Source organism: Ciona robusta, chromosome 5 (assembly GCF_009617815.1).
Source record: "Ciona robusta chromosome 5, ASM961781v2".
Classification (NCBI taxonomy): Eukaryota; Metazoa; Chordata; class Ascidiacea; order Phlebobranchia; family Cionidae; genus Ciona; species Ciona robusta.
The window spans coordinates 5,208,513-5,234,257 of NC_143239.1; the positions used below are offsets into that span (position 1 = coordinate 5,208,513).

At 35.4% G+C, this 25,745-nt stretch overlaps 4 protein-coding genes across 4 annotated transcripts; 1 reads left to right on the forward strand and 3 right to left on the reverse strand.

Moving 5' to 3' along the window:
• Positions 1–31: 31 nt before the first annotated feature.
• LOC149735892 (phospholipase B1, membrane-associated-like) lies at positions 32–5,322 on the reverse strand. The gene is made up of 12 exons (XM_089879263.1): positions 5,250–5,322; positions 4,753–4,890; positions 4,206–4,264; positions 3,889–4,000; positions 3,456–3,561; positions 2,890–2,941; positions 2,614–2,760; positions 1,976–2,155; positions 1,519–1,623; positions 1,111–1,206; positions 822–884; positions 32–758 (listed from the first exon to the last, which is right to left on the reverse strand). The coding sequence occupies exons 1-12, from the start codon at positions 5,320–5,322 to the stop codon at positions 468–470; spliced, it is 1,422 nt and encodes a 473-aa protein (XP_089735389.1). The 3' UTR covers positions 32–467.
• Positions 5,323–5,543: 221 nt separating this feature from the next.
• On the reverse strand, positions 5,544–11,668 carry LOC149735893 (phospholipase B1, membrane-associated-like). Its single transcript, XM_089879237.1, has 12 exons — positions 11,299–11,668; positions 10,957–11,094; positions 10,718–10,776; positions 10,053–10,164; positions 9,408–9,513; positions 9,166–9,217; positions 8,470–8,616; positions 7,964–8,143; positions 7,687–7,791; positions 7,186–7,281; positions 6,924–6,986; positions 5,544–6,676 (listed from the first exon to the last, which is right to left on the reverse strand). The coding sequence occupies exons 1-12, from the start codon at positions 11,369–11,371 to the stop codon at positions 6,365–6,367; spliced, it is 1,443 nt and encodes a 480-aa protein (XP_089735363.1). The 5' UTR covers positions 11,372–11,668; the 3' UTR covers positions 5,544–6,364.
• A 125-nt stretch (positions 11,669–11,793) lies between these two features.
• LOC149735894 (phospholipase B1, membrane-associated-like) lies at positions 11,794–15,806 on the reverse strand. The gene is made up of 13 exons (XM_089879239.1): positions 15,620–15,806; positions 15,489–15,559; positions 15,367–15,442; positions 15,256–15,314; positions 14,957–15,068; positions 14,576–14,681; positions 14,305–14,356; positions 14,104–14,247; positions 13,499–13,678; positions 13,173–13,277; positions 12,712–12,807; positions 12,442–12,504; positions 11,794–12,201 (listed from the first exon to the last, which is right to left on the reverse strand). The coding sequence occupies exons 1-13, from the start codon at positions 15,681–15,683 to the stop codon at positions 11,914–11,916; spliced, it is 1,416 nt and encodes a 471-aa protein (XP_089735365.1). The 5' UTR covers positions 15,684–15,806; the 3' UTR covers positions 11,794–11,913.
• A 3,586-nt stretch (positions 15,807–19,392) lies between these two features.
• LOC149735895 (C-terminal-binding protein 1-like) lies at positions 19,393–25,420 on the forward strand. Its single transcript, XM_089878030.1, has 7 exons — positions 19,393–19,594; positions 19,851–19,995; positions 21,172–21,378; positions 21,819–21,943; positions 22,907–23,110; positions 23,589–23,733; positions 24,178–25,420. The coding sequence occupies exons 1-7, from the start codon at positions 19,466–19,468 to the stop codon at positions 24,564–24,566; spliced, it is 1,344 nt and encodes a 447-aa protein (XP_089734156.1). The 5' UTR covers positions 19,393–19,465; the 3' UTR covers positions 24,567–25,420.
• Positions 25,421–25,745: the final 325 nt, after the last annotated feature.

The following is a 25,745-nucleotide window of genomic DNA, read 5'->3' on the forward strand; positions in this document are numbered from 1 at the left end:
AATTAGAAGTCACTTTTACTGTTCCATTCAATCGGCTGGTGGATTTATATTCATTGGACATGAAAAACTTTTAATTTGGACACGGCTTTGTTACTGTAAACACAGCAACGAATAGTGTATACAACGCATGGCAGAATTGATATATAGTCATCATTTTCTAATTAAAAACATTCGGCAATACTTTATCTGATGACATACGATACGTTGGAATAAAACTAACGTTTTTATATCAGCTGTCCCAAAAAGTCCGTATTGTAGTACAAGGTGGGGTAAGATATGACATGTTTTCATTCTTTAGAATATTTACAGAATTATACAACCGCAGCCTTTATTTAAATAGTTAGTTGTTAAAAACACCACCAGGAAATGTTATGTACTTTGGGTGCTAACAGTATCCCATCTTACCCCACAGTGACATACACTATTCCTGGTAGTAAGAGACTAAATGTTGAAAAATATTGACTCCGCTACAATGCGATTTCATAAACAACTTCGGCTGCTTTCGGTTTCGAGTGCTTTCTCGACGTAATGCAAATAACCACTAACATCTGAAGCAGCAATGCTACGCCGGTGACCACGAGCAAAGCGATGCCCCAGTCCGGAACGACTTGAGAGCAAGTTTCATTGCAAACTACTGTAGGATCGGTTTGTGCTGGTGATGTGACTGCCGGCTTTTTAGTTGTTGTTGCTTTTCTATTTATTATGGCATTGGAACTTTGTTGGTTGCTATTTCTGTTCGTGTAAATGTAAGGATTGTCCTGGTGAAATATAATTTCTAGTTAGGATGCTATGAATCTGTTATATATAGGATTATTATATACCTTCGTTGGACATTTTAAATCTTTAATTCCCCAAACGGTCGTTTTCGATCCGACGGGTTCCAGCTGTAAATGCATATTTGTTAAAGGTTACCTCACAATAATTTAAATACATCAGGTTTTATACTTCCCCCCAAGAATATTGATACCCCTAAAAATAGCTCACTGGGTGAGCAGTTATTTTAAAGTCACTACTATAGTGCATTTTACATGTCTCTAAAATGTACAAATTATATAGTTGTGACTGACAAAATAGCTGACAGCCCAGCAGAAATTATACAACAGGATTTACCATGTTGTTCCACAAGTTCATTCCTGCCAGAGCCTGAGCTTTAGTGCTAAAATGAAAACAATCCACTGCAAAATAGGTTGAATCCACCTCGCCGTTCTAGTAAAATCAAACATTTAAAAATTTTAAAACTTGACTGAACTATCTGTATATCTAGTTTGTTAGATTGGTTTTTGTCATGCCATAAACTAAAGCAAAGTTTCGAATATTTTATATATAGTTCTGTGGGATAAGAAAGGACACTTTTAGTTCATAATATCTGAATAACCTGATCGTGTATTGAACAATTAACAGCGCCCATGTGAGTTGTCAGGATACTGTTTTATAAGTCCCATCTTACCCCACCCTACTATACTGCGTTTTTTACAAAAAATCAGTACTGTTCACTGATCGAATTCATGTACGTTTTACCTCTGTACACGGTAGCACAGTGTCTTTTATAAACGGTTGTATAACGACAGTGAAATCATTCTCAGTGTCATATTTTCCAGTTGCGATCAATTCCTCAGTCAACCTCTGCATAAAAAACATCGTTAACTTAACTGCCTATAGGTAACTATCTGGTGCCACTATACTTGTGTTGTCCTACCTTTACCAAAGCGTTTATATGTTCCCATAGCCAGGTTTGTTTTGTAACGACTAAACGTTGCATATCTCTTGTTAACAGCGACATTTTTTGTTGTTTATATCTTTATATTAAAATCACCATACTGTATTATCAATATACCTGTGTACGTATACAGAGCATCAATCATTAATTACGACGACCCAGTCACTTATTTCTTATACAATGGCAAAAGCTGCCGTGTTAAAGTTTAACAACAAATTGAATGAAAGTTTCATACATGACTGCATATTGTTTTCAAACCTGGTATTCATCATTGACGGCTTTAATAACTTCTATCTCAGTATCGTTCGCTGTCGAGACATAGTTACATTCTGCGGCCTGTGCCAATCTACATGCACGAGTAGACCCGTAGCCATGCGCCACTTGCTGTAATAAATGAATGTCCCAAATTTCCACGAGGTTCACTAGCGTTCTTGGCAACTGTGGATATAAAATACTAGACTGAAACTAACTGTATAGTAGAATGGGGGGAGATGGGACACTGTTCTATTCTATTGTCTCGTCCTATTTGGTAGAAAACAAAGAACAATCAAAGAAATATAAAACTTATCCTCACGACTCCCATATACCGTTGTTAAATGTTTAAAACTCAATTAGGATATTTGAATATTGTGTTTTTTAGGATATTTGAATATTGTGTTTTAAAAGTTTTCCCGTCTTTCCCCACCCTACTATATAATCCATAGTTTAACAAGATGCATGATTTTTTATTTGAAAGAGAAAAAATAAATATACAGATTGGGGGTAAAATACTGTCCTGCCTACGGTCTATAGTCTTTATAGAAGAGCGTTTTTAATTGCTATGAACACGACTTGGGAATATAGGTTTTATATGCTTACCTAACTATATATTTATCTCACACCACTATATAGCTTACCTCTGCGTGTAAAATGTCTAGCCCTTCCTCCAGCGTTTTAGTATAACTTTCCGGCGAAGCACCGACAGGGTCTCTATCCAGCGCACACAAGTCATTAATGCCGATAAAAATCGTCACCACTTTCCAATCGTTTTCAAAGTTTGTTTTCTGCCACAAAAAAAGTGAAAGTTTTTTTTTTCTTTTTCATGTCAATATCATGAAAAAATCTCTAATTCAATATATTTCAAGTCGTAATTAATAAATCGATTCGTTTTTTTGCACTAATGTATTGCATACCGAGTCGTTCTTCATTCGACCGATGAGTTCCCATGCTTGACCTGGTATTTCACTTAATAAAATAGTCAAAGGTTAATTTATGTTACGTGATACATATAGTACTGTAGAGGAAGATGGGACACCTTAAACACATAATAACCAAATATTCTGATCGAGTTTCAAACAATCACCAACGGTCAACGGAAGTCGTAAGGATACGATTTTATAATTTAATAAATGTTCTTCGTTTAGTACTAAATGGGACGAGAAAATAGAATGAAAAGGTGTCCCATCTTCCCCCACCCTACTGTATTAATATTAGCAAACACGTTAATGAATAAATGAATGTAACTTATTTATCCTCGTTTTTTTGTTGGATTTATATTTTTCGTAGCATTACCTGACAATTTAAACAACCCATATGGTACCACTACGTTGAAGCAATTGTCATTAACTATCTTGCGTAAGTAAACACTTGCCCGTAATGGTATAGCTTTGTCGAGCCTCGAGCTTATAAACTCTGTTACATAAAAGCATGCGCGGTGACCATTTGTCCTCTGCCCGATTTTATGGCAAACATACGTTACCTTGATCTTGCACCAGCTATTGCAGCGTTGAACCAAAGATCTCGTGTCTTGAGATCGGTACCAGTGGAATAACCCTTCACTTGTGGGTTAAACTTTTTCAAAATATCTAGAAATCGCATATTGAATTTAAGTAGGTTGGGTAAGATGGTTTATGCTTTTATTTTCTTTCCAGTCACAACGGCAGTCGCTATAACATGGGTGTTCTGGTTCATAAACCTTATGCCCGCTTACAAGTAACCACATATGTAACTTAGTGTTCATATTTTTCGTTATACCACGGGCATTTTGTTTTATACACCATGTGCCCGCTTACAAGTAACCACATATGTAACTTAGTGTTCATATTTTTCGTTATAACACGGGCATTCTGTTTTATACAGCATGTACCCGCTTACGAGTTACCACGAATGTGACTTTGTGGTTATGTTTTTACTTGGTAATGTGATAGAGGTCTCCAGTGTATTATCTCCACCTGCCGACCACGACAGACCTCGAAATTCTCTTAAAATTCCAATCATGTGGGTCGCCTCTGCACCGTTCCCAGCCTGAACAAAATAAATAGTTAAATGTGTAATGTTACTTGCTTCATCATTTTGTGGCCGTTATAACACGGGTGTTTTGTTTCATAACTTCGTGCCAGCAGCTTACAAGTTACCAAGTATATGTAACTTTGTGTGAGATAGTTAGAGCAAGTTCACACACTTTACGGAACAACAGCAGAGATTAAACATCATCTTCAAAATAACTTACAGTAATAGAATCGCCCATAGCTCCGACGACGTCGACATCTTGTGGTCGTAATTCATGAACTGGATACAAAAACAAGTCATTAAGTTTTTGGTGGCGTCGAGCTTGGTAGTGAGCTAAGATGGGACACTTTAGCACATAATATCCAAATATCCTGATCGTGTTTTGAACGAATAACAACGGTCTATGTGAGTCCTGAAGATATGGTTTCATAATTCTTTAAATGTTCTTCGTTTACTACCAAATGAGACGGGAAAATAGAAAAGATGTCCGATCTTTCCCCACCTTATAGAGTATCAAACGTATTGATATTATATACAACAATACATGGCTTCTAGCTGTCTGTAATTCACTTATACGGAAGAAATGTCAATGCCAATCGATAAATATACTACTAAATAGGACGGAAAAATAGAATGAAACAGTGTCCCATCTTCCCCACCGTACCATATTTACACGGCTATACAGTATTTCTAATTTACCAACTGTTGCTGCTTGGTTTTGGTGTAATTATTTTTTTAAGTTAAACATATACAGATGTTTTGATTACCCGATGTTGGTTTTGGTTCACATTGTAATTGAATTCCGAAATCGTTCGTTCCAGTCATTCTAGCATCTCCCGCTGACATTTCGTCCTTCATTATTGAATCTAACTTTTCCATCTTTTTAATCCAATTCAATTCATCGTCTTTAAAAATAAAACATTTCGTTGGTATAATAACGTAAAACATATTTATCAACCACGCATTTATTATTTGGCATTTTTACTTAGCAGTTTTTTGCTCGTACAGCGTGTTTTAGCGACTGTTGTGTTTCTGCAAATTTCCACTCGTTCTTAAAATTAATTTGATACTTGCAAAACTTACTTGCAAAAAGTGTTTTATACCTACTGCAACCGTTTAACCAGAATTACTTTAATGCAAAACAACACTCTATATAGTCTAGAGTAGACTTATGTAACAGTCTTACCTGTTTTGCACTATAGTCGGCCTATATAGATTTGTTTTACTCACCGCTTTTATAAAGTTAAAAATGACATTCACTTACCCAAAGTAGCTGATGTTATGGTCAAAAGAGACAATATACAGTAAAGCACAAACAGGAAGAATCGCCTATGCATGGTTCAGCTGCAGTGTACTCGTATTAAACACAATGTTTAACTGTTGTTGAAATGGCGCCTGCCTTCAAGTGTTGTGCAACAATTACCAAGTCAAGGTAACAATCTCCAAACAAACTAATCATTACTTTTTATGTTAATGTTTTATAAGCACATAACGTTGTAAGTACATAAACAGTAAATTTTGTTTGGCACGGCAATACGCGTCAATACGAGTTCACGCATATTTCAAATGACGAGTTGCAGGCTGCAGCTTTTATTTTGAAATAGCGTTTTTTGCTGATTTTCTACTGTTATAGACATTTTGTCAAATAGTTTGTTTCAGTAAAGTTCTTACTACGAGCGCAAGGTATTTGAAACAGAAAACGACCTTGGTTGCTCCGCCACGTGAGCATAAACATTTTGCATTAATTTATGGAGTTGAGTTTTCGGTTTCTGATTTACAGTAGGATGGGGCAATATGGGACACTTTTTAACTATATTTCCCCGTCCCATTTAGTAGTAAACAAAAACATTCAAAGAAATATGAAACTACGTTCTCATGACTGTCATAGACCGTTGTTATTTGTTTAAAACACGATCAGGATATCTGGATAATATGTGCTAAAAGTGTCCCATCTTCCCCCACCCTACTATATGTTTAGTTTAGAGAAACTAAACATACAAGAATTATAACAGCAAGTCGTAACTACAAGACATGTAATATCATATAAGTTAGTATTCTATGGTAATACCTTATTGGTCCTATTTTAAGTCAATATATTTGCTGCCAACTCAAACAATACAAAAGAATCACTTTAAATTAAAAGTCTGTTATTTATTATCAGCTGTATCAAACTCGGTAAAACTTGATTTTTGTCGGTTCCGTTTTATAGCACCAGATCCTTACCGTATTTCTTTACACAAGATTTCTTTACACAAGAATCGTTCAACTCTAAAAGCACCAAATCAGAGTCGTTTTGGGATTTATTACAGCTATAACAAACACGCTATGCTATTACGTCTTGTTTATATACATAATTGTTGACCGACATAATAGGCCCCGCTACAACGCGATTCCATTTTTGTAAACTTCGGCTGTTTTCGGTTTCGAGTGCTTTCTTGACGCAATGCAGATAACCACTAACAACTGAAGCAGCAATGCTACGCCGGTGACCACAAGCAAAGCGATGCCCCAGTCCGGAACGACTTGAGAGCAAGTTTCATTGCAAACTACTGTAGGATCGGTTTGTGCTGGTGATGCGGCTGCCGGCTTTTTAGTTGTTGTTGGTTTTGTTGTTGTCGTTGTTGTTGTTGGTCCGTCGGTAGGAACTATGGCTGGTTTGCTGTTTTGGCTTGTGAATATGTAAGGATTCTCCTGGAAAATATTCATTTAGTATGGTGGATTAGTGATGTTTTTATTTATTTTGATTTTCCCATTTGGTAGTGAAAAAGAATATTTACAGAGTTACATATAACCGTATCACCGCCACTGTATAAGAGCGTTGTTAAAAGTTAAAGGAAAACGATCAGGATATATAAGATTTAGGTGCTAACGGTAACCAGCTTATTCCAGCACAGTACTATGAGTTTGATATGTAAGTTATAACTTGGTTAAATCTTACCTGTGTTGGACATTTCAAGTCTGTTATTCCCCAAACTGTTGTTTTCGATCCGACTGGTTCCATCTGTAGGTTCAAATTAATAATAATTAATATATTGTATAAATGTAAATTATTTATCATCAATTAACAACGGTCTATGGAAGTCGTGAGAATATGGTTTTCTAAATCTTTGAATTTTCTTGGTTTATTACCAAATGGGACAAGAAAATACAATAAAAGGTGTCCCATCTTAACCCGCACTACTATATATCCTATGACGTACCATATTGTTCCATAAGTTTACCGCGGCCATGGCGTGCCCTTTAGTGCTGAAGTGAAAGCAATCGGGCGCAAAATATGTCGAATCCACCTGACCGTCCTAATAACAAATTTTTAATTAAAAAGTTAAAATGAAATCCTAACTAACTTCTCAATTATGTTGTATGAATTTTCTGGAGACGAATTTTCTTGTTTTCGTAACAGTTGTAGTTAAATGTCATAGTGGCCGCACAACAACTTATAGGTAAATATAACCTTGATTTCCATGGGAGTCAATACAAACATGACAGTTGCTATATAGGATACTTTCGTCTCAAACAATTCGGTTTAACTGAATTTATTTTTTAAGTGGCCATAGTATTTCTACTAGACAACTACGGATAAGATTTCCCATTTCCCTTTCATTTTTAAGAGTTGCAATGCTTATTTTTTGCCTTCGTATTAACCACATAGTCTCACTGTTCTGGACATTTTATTACAACTGGTTGGAAATATGTACGTTTACCTCGGTGTACGGCAGCACAGTGTCTTTTATAAACGGTTGTATAACGACAGTGAAATCATCCTTCGTGTCATATTTTCCAGTTGCGATTAATTCCTCTGTTTGTCTCTAAATAAAAAAGACAACATTACACGACAACGTTTTTTTGTCTGGTCCCAAAGACTCACACGCCCACAATGGTAGCAGCATCGAGCCTCGAAACCGTAAAGGCAGACGCGCTAACCACCTATTTGACACTGATATATATTTCAAACATACTGCATATACAGTAATTTCAAACCTGGTATTCATCGTTGATCACTTTTATAACTTCCAACTCAGTGTCGTTCGCTGTCGAGACATAGTTACATTCTGTCGCTTGTGCAGCTCTACATGCAGCTGTAGATCCAAAACCATGCGCTACTTGTGGTAGTAAGTAAATGTCTAAAATCTCCACGAGGTTCACAAGCGTTCTTGGCATCTGCAAGAAAAAAAAACGTTTTGAACCACCAACGCTGGACTAACACAATTATGTAAACAAGAAAACCTTATTCGCCACGACTCGGGCGGATATGCAGGGGTGTTTCGTTTTTTGTTTTTGTGTTCTTAAAAGGCCGACGTTTCGTTTGCTACGTAACGGCAAACCCTAATAATGTCTTGGCGCATGGCAGACAAAAGTCGGTCTTTTAAAATCACAAAAATAAAACCGCCGAGAGATGTTTTTTTCACACTTAAAATACATATACCTGCATGGGGAAACAACATATATACACGACTTAAGTTATCATAATCTTTCACTCTATATACTTCTGCGTGTAAAATGTCAAGTCCTTCTTCCAGCGTTTTAATATAACTTTCAGGTGAAGCACCGACAGGGTCTCTATCTAGCGCACACAAGTCGTTTCCACCGATGAAAATTGTGACCACTTTCCAATCGTTTTCAAAATTTGTTCTCTGGGAAAAGAACAGAATTCTCCGTGTTAAAATACACTTTTCGTACGGTTTTTAGTAGGATTCGCAGTAAAACGTCGCAGCACCTAAATAAGGACAGCATGATTTTAATTTAGACGAAGTCGTCTTATGAAAATGGCAACGTGTGTATTCGTGAAACTGACGAAACATTACTATAACTGTGATACTAATCTGAGGTATAGTACTGCGGGGTAAGATCATATCTCGTTATAGCACTAAAACGCTATTTTTCCTGTTCGTGTTTTAAACAATTACCAACGCTCTTTTATAGGGTAACGGGAATACTGCTAAATGATTTTATAAATATTGTTTGGTTGCTACCAAATAGGCCAATAAAAGAAAACCATGTCCCGTTTTACCCCACCCTACTATATGGCATTATTAAAATGTTTAAAAAATCCTGAGTCACGAATGATTTACGACCCTAAGTAACTTATTAATTGTCCTTCAACGCATATTGCTGTGTTTGTTTTTCCTTGAATTAACCTTATACGGACGCCATGATAACCAGAGCCGTCACATGATGTTTACCGAGTCGTTCTGCATGCGGCCGATCAGTTCTCGCGCTTGGTCCGGTATGCCTCTATAAACGAAAAAAACAAAACCTAATTAAAAAAAATAAAAAAAAATAAAAAGAAATAATAATCAAGAAAAATTAAAAACCTTATTAAAAAAAATAAAAATAAAATTAGGAAAAATTAAAAACATAATTTTCGTAACGTGGGTTAAGGCGTTAAGCAATACGTTAAACAATTTGCAAACATATACGTTACCTCGATCTTGCACCAGCTATTGCAGCGTTGAACCAAAGATCTCGTGTCTTGAGATCGGTACCAGTGGAATAACCCTTCACTTGTGGGTTAAACTTTTTCAAAATATCTAAAATACATATCTAGTGAGGTAAAGGGAACAATGGAGTTAAAAATAAACATGCACTGTATCGTACACTCGTAACCACAGACGCCGTATATAAATCGTTCTATATTGAACGGGGGTGAAAACCAAATTAGAACATAGAATTAAAGTCAGAATTAGCCCCATTATCCTTAATGGCGTTTTAGAACTTTGTACTAGTAATTCAAATTTGAAAACAGCATACAAGCGATAAACTGCTTCAATTGAGCTTTTGAACTGCTTGCGCTATAGTAGGGTGGGGGGAGATGGGACACCTTTTCGTTTATTTTCTCTTTCCATTTGGTAGCAAACAAAGAACATTCAATGAATTATAAAACCGTATCCTCACGACTTCCACAGACCGTTGTTAATTCTTTAAAACACGATCAGGCTATTTGGATATTATGTATTAAAGGTGTCCCATCTTCCCCCACCCTATTATACGTTGTATACGTTTCTAATAGTAAATAGATGCAAAATGAAAAAAATACGATATAATGCACAAAACCACAATTCCTACTTACTTGGAAGTGTAATTGATGTTTCCAAAGTTTCTTCTCCGCCAACCGACCATGAAACCCCTCGATACTCCTTTACAATCCCAGGTACTTGCGTTGCTTCTGCACCATTACCAGCCTTTATAGAACAAAGGAATTCATTATGTCCTGTGTTAGCATCTAGTGGCTATACCGAATTTTGTATTGCAAAAATAATTTGGGGTGTAGCCGGATACATAGCATAGTTTTTAAAAGACGCACATCATAGCTTTTAGTTACACACGCGGCTAATATAGTAGCATATATGTTTAAACTTAGTGAATGGATCGATGAATATAGCCTGCTTTATCCTCGCGTGGCAAGAAAAAAACTCGTTTTAACACGAAGGTTCTGTTTCATACACCTCCCGCTTACGAGTTACCATGTATATAGTAGGATGGGGGAAGATGGGACACCTTTTCATTCTATTTTCTCATACATTTTGGTAGTAAACAAAGAACATTCAAAGAATTATAAAACCTTGTCCTCGCGACTTTCATAGACCATTGTTAATTGTTTAAAACACGACCAGGATATTTATATATTTTGTAATAAAGGTGTCCCATCTCCCCCCACCCCACTATATGTAACCTTTTGGGTGATTGTTTTTATGTATGGCTGACAAAGCAAACTAAAATATCTGATGAACTCACCGTAATGGAATCGCCAAGCGCTCCAACCACATCAATATCTTGAGGTCTTAATTCATGAACTGGGTAAAACGTTTTTTGTTTTTTTTCTGGGTTATATTTACATATATATATATATATATTTGAAACCTACCTATTAATTAGTAACTACTAAAAAAGCGAAAAAATATTTTAATGATTAAAATGATAGCTCAATCATACAGCTTTACTGAGTTTGTTAAACCGTAAAGCTTCTAAGTTACCTGACATAGGCTTTGGTTCACATTGTAATTGAACTCCAAAATCGTTTGTTCCAGTCATTCTAGCATCTCCCGTCAATTTTTCGTCTTCCATTATTGAATCTAACTTTTCCATCTTTTTAACCCAGTCCAATTCATCGTCTTTAAATAGAAATAAAAAATAATCGTGGTGTGGTGTATAAAACCATATAGGTCAACCAAAATGATGCGGTATAGTCTATAATCTATATAGTTTAAATTAAGAAAAATCGTATTCTTCCCTGAAATTGACGTTGCAATATATTTTAACCATTGATAGAGTTATTACTATTAACATTTAAATCTACATATTTGTCATTCACTTACCAACGTTTGCCGATGCGAGGCGTGAAAGAGTCGCTATTGAATAGATCACCAGCAGAAAGTTTAGTCGATCCATTTTAACGCAGATTTAGTTGCAGTTATTTCGTGTTATACGCAAAAACTTATTGTGGCTAATTTGTCGCCTCTCTTATACCCAATTAAGTCGCGTGATGTTCCAATAATCGCTGATGTATCTTAACCGGCAAACAATGCATAATCAGGACTTTCCATGTGTTTGCATAACTATCAATCTTAGAGGGTTGACAACTTCAGCGTTGTTGTAGCTGTCTCCCCACATATTTGTTTGGCATTGCCCCAATAAAAGGTTGAAAAGGTAACATTGTATCGCACGCTGTACCAGCAGGTCGGTGAGCTTGTTTAGCGCGACCATTGCAAACAAACTCGGTCTTGCTGAATCACGTTACTATGCATACTTGTCACTAGTAATCTATTAATTGCGTTTTTGTGTACGGATCAAAAGGGGCGATTTGTATGTTCAATGTATTAGCAAACAATTGAAGTATTTAATAGCACAAATAACACCAAATTACCCACAAACAAAATGAAAATATTACTTGAATTAGGAGCAATTTGAGTTCGAAACAAATTTTAAACCAATTACAAAGCTGAAACTCCATTTTTATAAATCTCTGCAGTTTTCCCTTCGTGTTTTGGTCCCTTCTTGCTCATAAAGATGCACATAAGTGCGAAAAATTGAAACAGAAGCGTGGTGGCTGCTATTGCTAGAACAGCAATTCCCCAATCCGGTACATCATTTAAACATGTGTTTGTTGGACAAGTTACTACAGTGGGTTCCCGTGTCGTAGTAGTCGGCATTTCTGTTGTTGTACTGCCTGGCCATTGTGTCCCAACGCTGTTCAATTTGGTAAAGATGTACGGAAACTCCTGAAGAGAAAATGTCACTTTAAAATCTAGAGCTGTATTGTGATAAATCTCTTAGTCGCAGAACAGAACTTGACACTTTAACTTTATTGTGCTCGTAAAAGAAACGTTTTAAGTTAAACACAACATAAAGGTAATAAGCAAACTCTGGCTTAAATTATAAGACCCATGGCTTCCCTTTTGTCGTAAAACCCCACCCATATAGATAAACAACATATAAATGCATGTTACTTAGTTATATACCTCTGATGGACAAAGGAGATCTGTGATTTTCCATTCGGTAGTCTTCGCACCAACAGGCTGCAACTGTAAACAAAATTAAGGTGTAAGCGTACAATTCAGACAAAAAACACTTTAATAAAAATTAAAAATACAAACTTAAACAAAAAAAATCAAGTTTAAAAAAATAAAAATACAAATATAAACAAAAATTTAAAAAACTACAAATTTAGACAAAAAAATTTAAGTTTTAACATAAAAATGTACTCATATACGAGCGTATAGTATGTATACCATGTTGTTCCATAAGTTCACTGCACCGAGTGCATGTCCTTTGCTGCTAAAATGGAAGCAGTCTGGGGCGAAATAAGTAGAATCGACTTGGCCATCCTAAAGGTAGAAAATATATTTGTTGATGGATGAAATGAACTTTTTTGTCGTTGCATGGCGAGGCAGCGATAGTCGTTATAACACGGGTGTTTTGTTGTGCACACCCCGTACCACACCCCGTGCTCGTACGGTGATAATATATTAGAGTAGAGGAAGTTGAGACGCATTTTCAATGAACTTTTTCTCGTTCCATTTGACAGTAAACGAAGAACATTCAAATAATTATAAAACCGTATCCTTACGACTTCCATAGACCGCTGTTAATTTTTTAAAACGAGATCAGTATATTTGCACACTATGTGCCAGAGATGTCCCACCCTACCCGTGTTTATCAAAATATATATATATTTTTTTTTGTTCGTTACCTCTGTGTATGGTAGAACTGTGTTGCGAAAGAATGGCTGTAGGACCACGGTGAAGTCGTTTCTTGTGTCGTACCTACCACTTGCGATTAAATCTTGAGTAAGAGTCTAGATAATAACGAATGAGTACAATTTTTTTACTTGCTTTAATACGTTGCTTCAATATACAGTGTTTGATATGCTAATCCTAATTTTAGTTGTACGTATATTGAGTTGAAGTGTATTCCCGACGTTTCGTTAAGAAAATCCAGGCGAGCCGCCAAAAAATTATTAACATTATATGCCCGGGTAGCAGAAGTAGCATAACAAATGTATCTCAAAAGTCCCACTTGGTACTGCTTATTCTTTTCAATGATAATCGGTAGTTCCTCATCAGTGGCAGCTACGATGTAATTGCAGAAAGTCAGTTGGGCAGCTCTACACTGAGGTGTCGAACCATATCCATGCCCAACATCAGGTAGAACATAGATCTCCATGATTTCAACAACGTTGATCATAGTTCTTGGTAACTGTAAACGTTTTATTGTAATACCTTGTAGATAGTAGGATAGGGGTGGATCCTGTTTTAAACAATTAACAACTGTCTATGGGAGTCGTCAGAATGCGGTTTTTGAAATTTCTTCAAAGTTCTTTGTTTACTATCAAATTAGACGAGAAAATAGAATGAACAGGTGTCCCATCTTCCCCCACCCTACTATATATATTCTTTACTCGGCATATTTCTAAATGCTCGGTATATAATATATTTGCCCATAGAATAATTCTACTTCGTTAGATATTTATCTGATAATGTATGGTTTTATTAATGCTTTAAAAATTTATGAGACCTTAAAGTTTTTTTAATGAAAAATATGGGTATTATAAGAACAGATTGCGAAAGCAAAGGCGTCTATGGATGAGTTTAATCATTTTTTTCAAAATTCAGTTTGTTTACCTCTGCGTGTAAAATATCAAGTGCTTCTTTCAAATATTTTACATAATTTTCGGGTGAAGAGTCGTTGTTACGGTTCATTGCGCACAGGTCGTTCCCACCAATGAAAATCGTTATCAACTTCCAATCATTCTCGTAGTTAGTTCTCTAAAAAAAAAACAGATGCTAAAGTATAAGTGGCTAATTTTTCCAGTATTTTTTTACCGAGTCGTTCTGAATCTTTTCGATAAGGTCTCTCGCTTGAGTTGGCATGTGTCTGAAAAGGGAAGTTAGACTACTCTTTACAATATCTTTATTTGTCATAGTAGTATGGGGTAAGACGGGACGCTTTTTCTTCTCTTTAAAAACAGGATCAGGAATTATGGGTTTAGGTGCTAACGGTATCTCATCTTACCCCACAGTACTATAAATGCGTGTATTAGTCTATTAGCCCATTCTTTCTGTTTTTGCGTTTAATTCAAAATGGCGCACTTACATAGAACGAGCACCGCCAACGGCAACGTTGAACCAGTAATCTCCACCGTCTCTGTTGGTACCGCTTGAGTAACCTTTCACCTCCGGATTAAATTTTCTCAAAACGTCTACAAATTGAATTAATAAATGGAACTAGTTTTTCCTTGCGCTGTCGTTAAGTTTCTTGCTCAATGACACAGACGCCAACAATCGTAGCAGCGTTGGGCCTCGAACCGTAAGTCCCTCTTGGCTGAAAGGCGTGCTATACTGTGCCACGACGACGTATAAATTAAATACGATTGCTACATAAAAAACACTAAAGTACAGCGTAAGGAAATATCTTTAAATCACTATAACTAAATACAAATAATGCGTTTACTCCCTTATCTAAAGCCTGACTTACTGGTTATAGTAACAGAACCACCGAGGTCCAAATCCCCGCCCACCGACCAAGACAGCCCTCGGTATTCGACACCGATACCAGGCAATGTCGTTGCCTCGATGCCGAATCCAGCCTGTGTTTAAAAAAATCCCCAAAGTTAGATACGTGGTGACTTCTAAACTTTCATTTAATATATCATAAATGACATCAATTGATTATTTTGCATCACTTTTAAACTGTTTTAACGTGAAAACTTAATTTGTGGCGGTGTCCGTTCGCGACACGATGGTGGTCTGAACACATATACGCAGATCACTTACCGTTATAGAGTCTCCCATCGCGCCCACAATATCAATATCTCTCGGTCGTAATTGATGCACTAAAAAGTATTTTAGCATTTCAATGTAAAAATATTAATTTAAAAACCTTACCAGATGTCGGTTTGGGTTCGCATTTCAGGGAAATATTGAAGTAAGAAGTTCCACTGGCTCTTGGTGACGGTGCTTTCTAAAAAGTTATTAATAAATTCGTATTTCGAGAAGCGTTTTTTTACCTGAGTTTGGTCATTTTCTTGTGCAATTTTTTCCAGTTGTTCAAGTTGATTTAACCAGTCGTTTTCTCCTTCTGAAATAAATTGTTTGACTAAACTGCTCAAACGAAACGTACTGATATTCTAACACTTACCGGAATTTGCCAGTGATGTGGCTACCAGCAGAAAGATTAACGAAAGGGAAATTTTCGATGGCATTGCGTTTATAGGTATATGTGTACCTTTTTCGCAACTGAAACAATGTAAAATTCTTTACACGAGGTGACTTTAGAAACACTCCAACTGCTAAGGCTGTTTCAAGAGATATGTTGTCGCTTTCATGGTATGCATTCAGTTCGTAAAAGTTTACGACCATGTTGGTCATCACTCTCTGGGTTCTGTCCTTTGTTGGAATAGTTGGATGTTAAACAAATGTCGTAAACCTAAACTATGTGGTTATTTTAATCGACCTCTAGTAAACATTTGCATTACTTTTTTAATCCTAATAGTATTTCGTGATTACTAGCAACAGTTTAGTATCATCTACTTTACGATTTGAAGGTCGTAACCGCTGTATGACACGGGGTTATGGGACATTTAAGGGGTGCAAATATTACTCCAGGGTAATCAACAGGAAATTCCACTTTACGAAAGGCACACTGTTTGTGATAAGGTTTTGGAATAAATGATTAGTCAAAGAAATTATACAGATTTTTAGGCGAAAGTTACGGTTGCAAAACGTAACTTTTGATACTTTTTCGTAAATAGAACAATTTTTAACAATTATTATTTGTTAAATATTAAACACAAATAAATACGAGACACACTGCTCTGCTGTTACCTTCAAGCTCCACATGGAGCATAAAACACCGATCGTAGTAAATGTCCAACGGAAGCAAACCCATGGAGTTATAAAAATATATGTTTCGCCACCTAACGGATGGATTTCAGAGAAAAAAGCGGCAGATTGATCAATCCATGCAAATCTTAAAATCCGAAATTCGGTGATAAAGTTTGTAGTTATTTATTCACGTACAATACTATAAATTTAGATACCACACCTTTGTTACAGATTTAAAATTATGTATAACACACGGAACACCTAATGTTCTGTAAAATTTGTATTGTACCGTTTACAAAATTGCTTATTTAATGCTTATGTCAAAAATGCGGTACAGCGTGAACAGTAGGTCACTTATTGTGATCAGGCGAGAGTATACAGTTGTGTAGACTTTTTATTATAGTGTACAGATTATTTATAACAGTTACTGTGTTTTCACGGCCATTTTACCGTATTATATTCGATGTGTATACATGATTCATGAATACATCCATACTTAAGAAAATACTCAAGGTTTTATATTTGGTATATATTCTTTACAACAGAGCCTATTCGTTTAAAACGTTATATTGCAAGGCGGCTATTTCTTGAATAATATACCTTAGTTCACTAGTGTCCTTGTCGGTTTATTTGTATATGTCAATGTTAAGACATTAATTGTAGCCTAGTACGTACAACTTGTTTGTTTGCAATATTTGAAATTGCATTGGTTTATTTTTTAGATTATTTGTTGTGTATAACTGTATATAGCCTTGTTGGCCATATCATTTGTTGGTCACATAATTTTTGTATATAATTAAAGTAGTTTTGTGGTTAAAATGGACACTCTTCCCCTTATTATTTTATAAAATTTATTAAACAAGATCCGATACAACAGTGGCTTTCAAGTAAAAAAAAAACCAACTTACATTATAATAGATTAAAAATTACTTGTATAATATATATAGATATTAATAAATTAGCCAATTACCTAAATTATGCATTTGTAATTAGGTTGTGTCGCATCTTGTTTTAACAAAGATGTGTTTAATTCAATTAATAAGCCCTTCCAGTTTATGGCACAACCTAACAGTAGCTCAATCATCAAAAGCAGTATAAAGCATGAGCCTACCCAATAATGTTATGTCAACATTAAAGTATAATCAACTGTTTGCTTTCAATTTTTGGTGTAATTGACTTTATATAATGTGTGAATGTATTGGCACTCCCTTTCCATGTTGTTAGTATAGGTCAACCTGGTTCATATAAGACTCACATAATATTTGTCTATCAACACCACACAACTATGTTTTGATTCTGTCATCTCAATCGTATGAGTAACCAGTGAGTCATAAATATTCCATCACACACACTTTTAGTAGCATATGATTTCTTACTACAGGAATGCCTCACACAGCTGAAGCTTCTTCAAAGAAATTTTAAAAACCAATCTATACATTTAATATACAGTATCTTTTATATATAAATGTATATATACATGTGATTTAAAATTGTATATAAAATAAAGTTTATTTAATTGTGTTGTTGCGTACTATACATTGGATTAGCCAAGTGTCTGAATCTTTGTATTGTTAGACCTGATAGGCAAACTTAAGCAAAGCTTCTTATTATTAATTATATTTCGAAGCTTAGTTTAGTGTGCTGGCTGCACTACTTGTGATGTATAAATGTATTTCACCCATATGTTTTGAAATATGAAGACAATAGAAAATCATTGTATGTAAATTTGTTCACCACCAATAAATTAGATGACACTTAATAGGATATGGGTGAAACATCTGTTTGGAATTATGTTGAATGTTAATATAATAAATGGTATATATATAATATGTTTTAAGTGTGGTCAAGTTATTTTACATGCTATGCTTGTAGTTGTATTGTTTAATTGAAACCATGATATACAGTAATGTAGCCTATTAAACCACTCTCTTAATTGCCTTAAATAAAGTCAATCAAGCGTTTGTACAAGAATGTATGTAGATTGTAGTTATGTAATAACTATTGTATTTGTATTATTGCTCTAATTTAACTTTTTGTGGTTTTACATTCATCGATTCAATAATCGATTTTATGCAATCTGGTACAGTCGTATTTTATGTAAAAAACTTATATATATATATATATATATATACATATTTTTTTTAAATTTGCCCTGTAACATTTTTGTTAAAACAAGACACTTGGCATAAAAGTTAATGATGTCGCTATATAAATACGTTACTAACCTCAATTGGGAAGTGGTTTTCCCAGGAGTTTTGTAGTGAGACGTGTTTGTTCGGAATTTTAAAAATTGCATGCTGTGGCTTTTAATTGTAGCATGGCAAGTTTGATAATGCTGCTATATAGATAGTAAATAGTTAAATACTTAATTGCCCCAAGCCCCCAGCATTCTTTTCCCCAGCAGTTTTGAAGTTTAATATTTTTGATAAATGATTATTTTCCAAATGCCTTTATCTTTGAAAAGGACATGAAGTTAAATGATGTCATTGTGTAGAAACTTCTGTTGCCTCAAATGTATTTTAGCAGCTGTGTAGTGAGACGATTTCTGGAAGTTTGAAAATTGCATAACGAGCCTCTTAATTGCAGCATGGTTGAGGTAGCATGCAACTGTCACAGGAAATGGTGTTCTCCTTGGTGTATAACATATTTCCTGTTCAATCTGCACACTTGTTAAGCTAGATGAATTACAGGCTAATTGTGTTGCGTAATATCTTAAGTAGGCCTATGGAACTGCAAAAAAATAGTTGAATTAAGTCACATTGTATTCATGAATTTAGCCTATAGTGTAACATAACCCGCCTATTACTCCATGCTGCTTGTGGATCTACACTTTAATTTTCTCTGAAAAGGACAGTAGGAACTGTACTGCTATCAAACAACAGTGCAGTATCTGCAGCCTTCCTTAACTAGTACCAGTATTAAACTGAATAGTATATGTTGATTGTTGAGCTCAGTTCATCTGCTTAATAAGAGTTATATGTGGTATACTTTATAGGCCCCTCCATTGCATTGTTTTAGTAGTAGAACTAATATTAAACTAAATAGTATATGCTGAGCTGAGTTATTCTGTCTATCAAGGGATAACTGTTTAGGTATTTTAATTGTAATGCTTTGTTCAGATATTAACCTTCAACAGTAGAAGCCTGATACAAGGTCTGTAATGGCTGGTGGTAGGCCTCTTGTGGCTCTGCTGGATGGCAGGGACTGCAGTGTAGAAATGCCAATACTGAAGGATATTGCAACTGTTGCATTTTGTGATGCCCAGTCTACACAAGAGATACATGAAAAGGTTTGAGACTTGGTTTGCTCTATTTACAACTTTACTATTTTGTTTTGTGTATAGGTCATTCATAAGTGCTTTGTAGTCTGTACTAGATAATTTCTTTTGTAAGATTAATATGTTTGATTCAAGTCTACTTTTGACAGAATGTAGTTAGAGGTACATTTCTATTGAATTTATTTGTTGGTATGATTTTACTGATTAATACAGTGTTTTTTTAGTAGTAGAACTGTCCACCCTTATAAACATTTAAATTTGTTTAAAGGTTTTAAATGAAGCTGTTGGGGCTCTTCTGTACAACACCATAACCCTTACTAGGGAAGACCTAGATAAATTTAAAGCCCTTAAAATTGTGGTTCGAATTGGTGCTGGGTTTGATAATGTGGATATAAAGGCAGCAGCTGAGATGGGTAAGTGCTCCCTGGGATATTCTATGGCTTGTTTTTCAAATTTTTTTGCTCTGAGTCGCTGTGTCTTAAACTTAGTACTGCAGTTAATGGTATGGTATAGAGTATGTAGTATTTTATATAAAACAGGTATACTCTCAGCGACCCCTATAGCTTGTTACCCCCATTTTGGGAAGCTTTGTTCTATGCAACCTTACTATAGAGGATGGCATAACAATTAAGCTTGTAAGGTAACAGTCACGTTAGTGGGCAAACAAAATAAGTTTTACAAGCAGTAGAAAGGCAGACACAGACAGCATATATTATGTAACCATTAGGTAAAGTCTAACCCAAGCCTTTCTCGTTGGCATATAATTTTGGATGGCTTATAAAACAGTTAAGTTTTCAAGTAGCCTATGCAGATGTTTACTACATAATATTGAAAATATTAGGCAATGTTCCAATTTTCCTCTGGTCACACCTGTAAACTGTGAACACGTAGAATGAGGTTTGAAAAAAAGAGTTGTGTAAACATAGTCTACTTAGGTATCAGAGATTTCTGATAAATTTAGTCTGCTGTATGACCACGTCCACAAATATGCACTGTGATTTTATTTTTTGTTGAGCTTCAGCAAAAACCACACACTGCAGTAGTTGTCCTTCAACCAAAACATTTAATAGCTTCAGGCACGCTACTTTAAATGTTATAAATACAATATTGCTATATTTTGTACTTGTGTGTGTAACGTGGTCATGGCCTCATGCTTATAATGAGATATTTTTAAACAATAATTTTTGTTCTCTTGTTGTATCTTGAATTTCAACACAAAAGTGACTTACAGACACAGTCGTGCTGTTAACGCAATATCACTGTCGATTTTTTTGCACTCAATCTGTGCTGCAAAGGCAATAATAATAAAAATTGTGGTATGCACTCACATGCAACCCTAGTTGTTAGATGTGTAAAATCTAAAATGTTACATATATGTATATACTTAAAATTTTTAGAAATATTTATAGAAATTTTAGTACCAAAATATAAATAAAAGTAAATATTGTCTTTTCACAAGTTTTAATAGAATTCATTTGATGTATTTGTTAAACCACCTAAAGTTATTCCAATGCATTGGATTATTTTTTCTCAGTAAATTATGTTTCATAAACTAAACTCCATCAAACCTATTGCCTTTCTCTTTGCAGGAGTTGCAGTTTGCAATGTACCGTCTGGTTCTGTAGAAGAAGTGGCAGATTCAACCCTGTGTCATATTCTTAACCTCTACAGACGTATAGTATGGCTTCACATGGCTGTAAAAGATGGCAGTCGACCACAATCAGCGGAAAATATTCGTGACCTTGCCACTGGTGCAACTCGCATGCGCGGAGATACGCTCGGCATAATTGGATTAGGTATTTCAAGTATTTGTATGATTAAATATTACTGGTAGTGGGTAGCCCAATGGGCAATAGTTATAGCATGATGCTTTGCTATATCTCATAAATAGGCATATTAATATCATGCCTGCTTATTGGGCTAGTCCAATAAGCAAAGGGGTAATGTATCATGTATTTACTTTTGAATAATTACATTATACCTAAAACCTTTTTAATAATAAGATTTTATATTTAAAACCTTTTTAATAAAATGAAACCTTTTAAGAAAAGGTTTTAAATAATTTTAATTACAAAAAATCCAGTACTTGTAGTCAGTGGCACAGCCAGAAAAAAAAACAAGGTTTTTTTTTGGTTTAAAAGGGGGGTCACGACCCCCGAAACCCCCCCCCCTGGCTGTGCCACTGCTTGTAGTCTTATGGTTTGCTGATTTTTTACTCATTCTTTTATTTTCATAGGAAGAATAGGCACTGCTGTTGCACAAAGGGCGAAGGCTTTTGGTTTCAACATTTTGTTTTACGATCCGTATTTATCTGATGGAATTGGAAAAGCGTTAGGGTTTTCAAGAGTTGCTACTTTGCAAGTAAGAAACGTGTTACTTTGTACAGCAATACTTCCTATAGTAAGGCATGCAGAAACATTACAATTGGTTTTGCAATGTATAAAATTTATACATCACACTCACAGCCTATATATATATATGTAAATTTTTGGATTTGAATTTCTGTGTCAGTTAGCAATAAATCCTGTTTGCCATCTTGTTAATTATTTATCGGCTTACTGTAAACTGTGCAATGCTATATTTGCTTAACCATGTCAATACATTGAAAGTAGTAAGTACGACTTCTACTTTGGGCTGTGGCTATTGTTTTTATATTGATAGGGAATAGGGATACTGTTGTACATTTTAATATTTTGACAAGGATACTTTTATGTAAATTAATGGTTATACTATAGGCTATTTATTGTTTTTATCTTTATTAAAATTTAAATGAATTTCCATGAATTGTTTGACTTCAAGCTGGTTAAACTTAGAGTTCTCTGTATTTCTCTCACACCAACAATTATTAACCTGAACCTCGTGTAGCCTGTCTGCCTGCGGGGGCTTTTTTCTATATTGTGTTACCAATATATAATATTATTAAAGACCACAGATCTGTTGGAGATCTGTGGTCTTTAATAATATTATATATTATTTAAATGTAATGTCTACTTGCTGGTATCTTAAAGCAAAAAAGTTACCAAGCACATGTCTGAAAAGTTCATAATAAATGTCAGCATAAAAAACTGCTGGTTTTAAACCACAATTAAAATTAAACAATCATGTTACTGCTTTTAAAAGAAAAAAACAATCTCAAAGAGAAACCAACTTTAATTTTGCTACTAAATTTCCATTATTGATTTTGTTGTGTATTTGTACTATTATTAAAATTAGACAGTACTTTTACTGCTTTTAGTAACAGAACAATGTAAAGAGAGAATAATTCTTGATTTTGTTACAAAATTCCCATTACCGTATATTTAAAGCCCACATTGTTATTCCCAGGATCTATTGTATCAGAGCGACTGTGTAACTCTTCACTGCAACCTTAATGAGCATAACCATCATCTCATCAATGACCACACCATCAAGCAGATGAGACAGGGGGCTTTCCTCGTAAATACAGCTCGAGGGGCACTTGTAGATGAACAAGCACTCGCAACTGCTTTGAAAGAAGGTCGTCTAAGAGGAGCAGCATTAGATGTTCAAGTAGGAAGTTACTTTGTTTAATGATACAGTACCTTGTAGTATTATGCATTTTCTTTACTGCCTCAACGATATGTTTCTGCTGTCATATTTTACTGATAGTAATGTGTTTTTTGGACTTTTGTAGTATAAATGGGTGATGGCATATTACCTTTTAGCAATGTGTCTCTTCTATACTGCATCTGGATGATGATGTGCTTCTGCTGTAATTTTAGTGCTTCTGCTGTTTCTTCTGTAATGTGCTTCTGCTGTAATTTAGTGCTTCTGCTGTAATTTTAATTGTGCAGCAAAGAATTTTTGGCCTTTTTACTATAAAGAGTATGACATTAAAAGGTAATTTAAAAAAAGGATTAATGATAATCGTGTTTTCTGCCAGTTCAACACATAGGTGTATACTGAATATTCTATATCATATTAAAGAGCAGCACATACTTGCTGCCAAAGTATGTCATAATAATTTAGTGTGTATAACTTGCTACAGAATAACGAGCCATTCTCATACGCGTCTTCACCACTCCGAGATGCCCCTAACCTTATTGTTACACCTCATGCTGCATGGTACAGTGAACAGAGCTGCACAGAACTAAGGGAGTCTGCTGCTGCTGAAATCAGAAGAGCAATTACAGGTAATATACACTAGTGAATATTATTTACACTTTACCACTTTTTCTTGCTATTAGGGATTTAGGGCACAGCCATTTAACAGGTACCTTTTAAATGATTTTTTACTGTCACTTTTTCTTGCTATTAGGGATTTAGGGCACAGCCATTGAACAGGGGCTATTTTTAAATGATTTTCAGTGTCAAATATGTATCTGTGTTTAACCTGTATTTAGTGAGATTACTTGGACCATTAAATCAAATAGCTTTTGCTATTACAAAGTTCCAAATGTAATGCTAGCCAGTATTGAATTATCAATTTTAAATATGTGTGAGATGGTGGAGTCAACTGCAATTTATTTTATTCAGATCGGCAGTAATGCTCAAACCTTTTTCTTCACCACTTATTCATTCCACCCTTGACAACATTCAGTTTTTTTCCCTAAACCATTTCCATTTTTATTTCCTAGGTCGGATACCTGATGGGTTAAGAAACTGTGTGAACAAGGAATATTTTCCAGCACATGGTGTCCCTGGTCTGGCCCACCCTGTCCACCCATGGGTTGTTGATTCTGGCATCAACCAACAGCCACAGGTGGCGTCACATGAGACAAACGGAAACTATCGATACGGAATGCCAATGGTAGGCATTTCTGGAGGTGGTGCTCCTGCTCCTGCTCTGGATGTTGCGCCTCCGGAGAGCGTTCCTTCGATCCGATCTTCAATTCCAAGCACCCTTGTTCTTCCCAATCCTGGTATTCCTGGAAGGGCATCTTCTGCTTCACCGGTCATCAATCGACAATCTCCAGTTCCTGGGATCATCGGAAAATCTGAAGGAGACATTCCGCATAAAGACTGAGATTTACCATCCCTATAACTGGCGGCAGTGGGACTGAGATATTTCTACAGCAATTTTCGCAAAAACTTGTTGGGAACTGTAGCAAAAACAGAACTCTTTACAGACAGACTTAATGACAACATATTTAGATAGGGTTTCAATTTTTAAAGTTACGTGCAGCAGATCAGGGACTTGGGGAAATCATCACTCGCAATGTTTTCTCATTATTTGAAAACCTCTTTGGTGCTCTATTAGGTATTTACTGCAATTTTATAGTAAATTGATTATAAAGTTCTGTTATTTGTATTCCCAAAAGTGAACTGAACTTTTAATGAAATTAACCACAGTGGAGTCCACCATGCATCTATAACTCTCCTTGAGTTCATTATTTGTTTCCATGCATATCTTTCACCTTCTGTTTGTTGCTAACTATCTGTTTATTTTAGAGCAATGTTCCGTCACTTGGAACACCATGTGTCTGATCATGTATTCCAATCCTGTAGAATTCTAGGACCACATATGTGTGTGTGTGCCAGCATGTATGGTTTCAAAGGTTATCTGTTTATGTCGGCTCCATTGCCATACTCTACCCCATTTATCATCAATTTTTGTGCAATTCTGTATCAACGGAATGGATTGATGCCTTCCCAATCATTTCACTTGTATCACACAGTCCAAAATGCCTCGTGTTGAGTAAATTTCTAAAACCCTGTATAGTCTGTACATAGCCCCCATTTTTGCTGATGATAATGTCTTAACAATGCACACACGTACATTTAAGCTAGTGCATGTTTTGCTGCGTTTATTACGGAAGTGTGATAATAATAAATTGCCGTGACCGACTTCACATGAATACACTTGACCAGGAGGAACTACTATTTGGTGGACATACAATTTATGTACTTCGTAGATAGATTCTACGGCTTCTATTAATTGGCATTTAGTTACAAGATTGACGCACGAGTCATTTTTCTCTTTTAATCATAAAGAAAGGAACTGAATATATATCTAGTTCTATATGGTACGACAAAGATATGAAATCGCCGCACTTAAGACCACGTTATTTGCCTTTCGTTTCGTTCTTTACAGACTATGGAGCATGTTTCCCACCCCGCCGTAGATTAAAAAGTTTCAACCACTAGCGGTGTATTTCGGCGGGAGAAAAGGGTTTGATTTTGAGCTTGTTTTGCTAACAAACTT

Coding starts and splice junctions, on each gene's coding strand:
- LOC149735893 (XM_089879237.1), bottom strand. CDS start 11,371: ATGGATCGACTAAACTTTCTGCTGGTGATCTATTCAATAGCGACTCTT. Junction 9,514..10,052: donor AACATCAATTACACTTCCAA/GTAAGTAGGAAT, acceptor TATGTATTTTAG/ATATTTTGAAAAAGTTTAAC. Junction 7,282..7,686: donor CTGTGCTGCCGTACACCGAG/GTAAACGTACAT, acceptor ATTTGTTATTAG/GACGGTCAGGTGGATTCGAC.
- LOC149735895 (XM_089878030.1), top strand. CDS start 19,466: ATGGCTGGTGGTAGGCCTCTTGTGGCTCTGCTGGATGGCAGGGACTGC. Junction 23,111..23,588: donor GAGCAGCATTAGATGTTCAA/GTAGGAAGTTAC, acceptor AACTTGCTACAG/AATAACGAGCCATTCTCATA. Junction 23,734..24,177: donor AATCAGAAGAGCAATTACAG/GTAATATACACT, acceptor TTTATTTCCTAG/GTCGGATACCTGATGGGTTA.
- LOC149735892 (XM_089879263.1), bottom strand. CDS start 5,322: ATGCATAGGCGATTCTTCCTGTTTGTGCTTTACTGTATATTGTCTCTT. Junction 2,942..3,455: donor ATAGCTGGTGCAAGATCAAG/GTAACGTATGTT, acceptor TATTTTATTAAG/TGAAATACCAGGTCAAGCAT. Junction 885..1,110: donor TGAACTTGTGGAACAACATG/GTAAATCCTGTT, acceptor ATGCATTTACAG/CTGGAACCCGTCGGATCGAA.
- LOC149735894 (XM_089879239.1), bottom strand. CDS start 15,683: ATGCCATCGAAAATTTCCCTTTCGTTAATCTTTCTGCTGGTAGCCACA. Junction 15,443..15,488: donor AAGAAAATGACCAAACTCAG/GTAAAAAAACGC, acceptor ATAACTTTTTAG/AAAGCACCGTCACCAAGAGC. Junction 15,069..15,255: donor CGATGGGAGACTCTATAACG/GTAAGTGATCTG, acceptor TTTTAAACACAG/GCTGGATTCGGCATCGAGGC.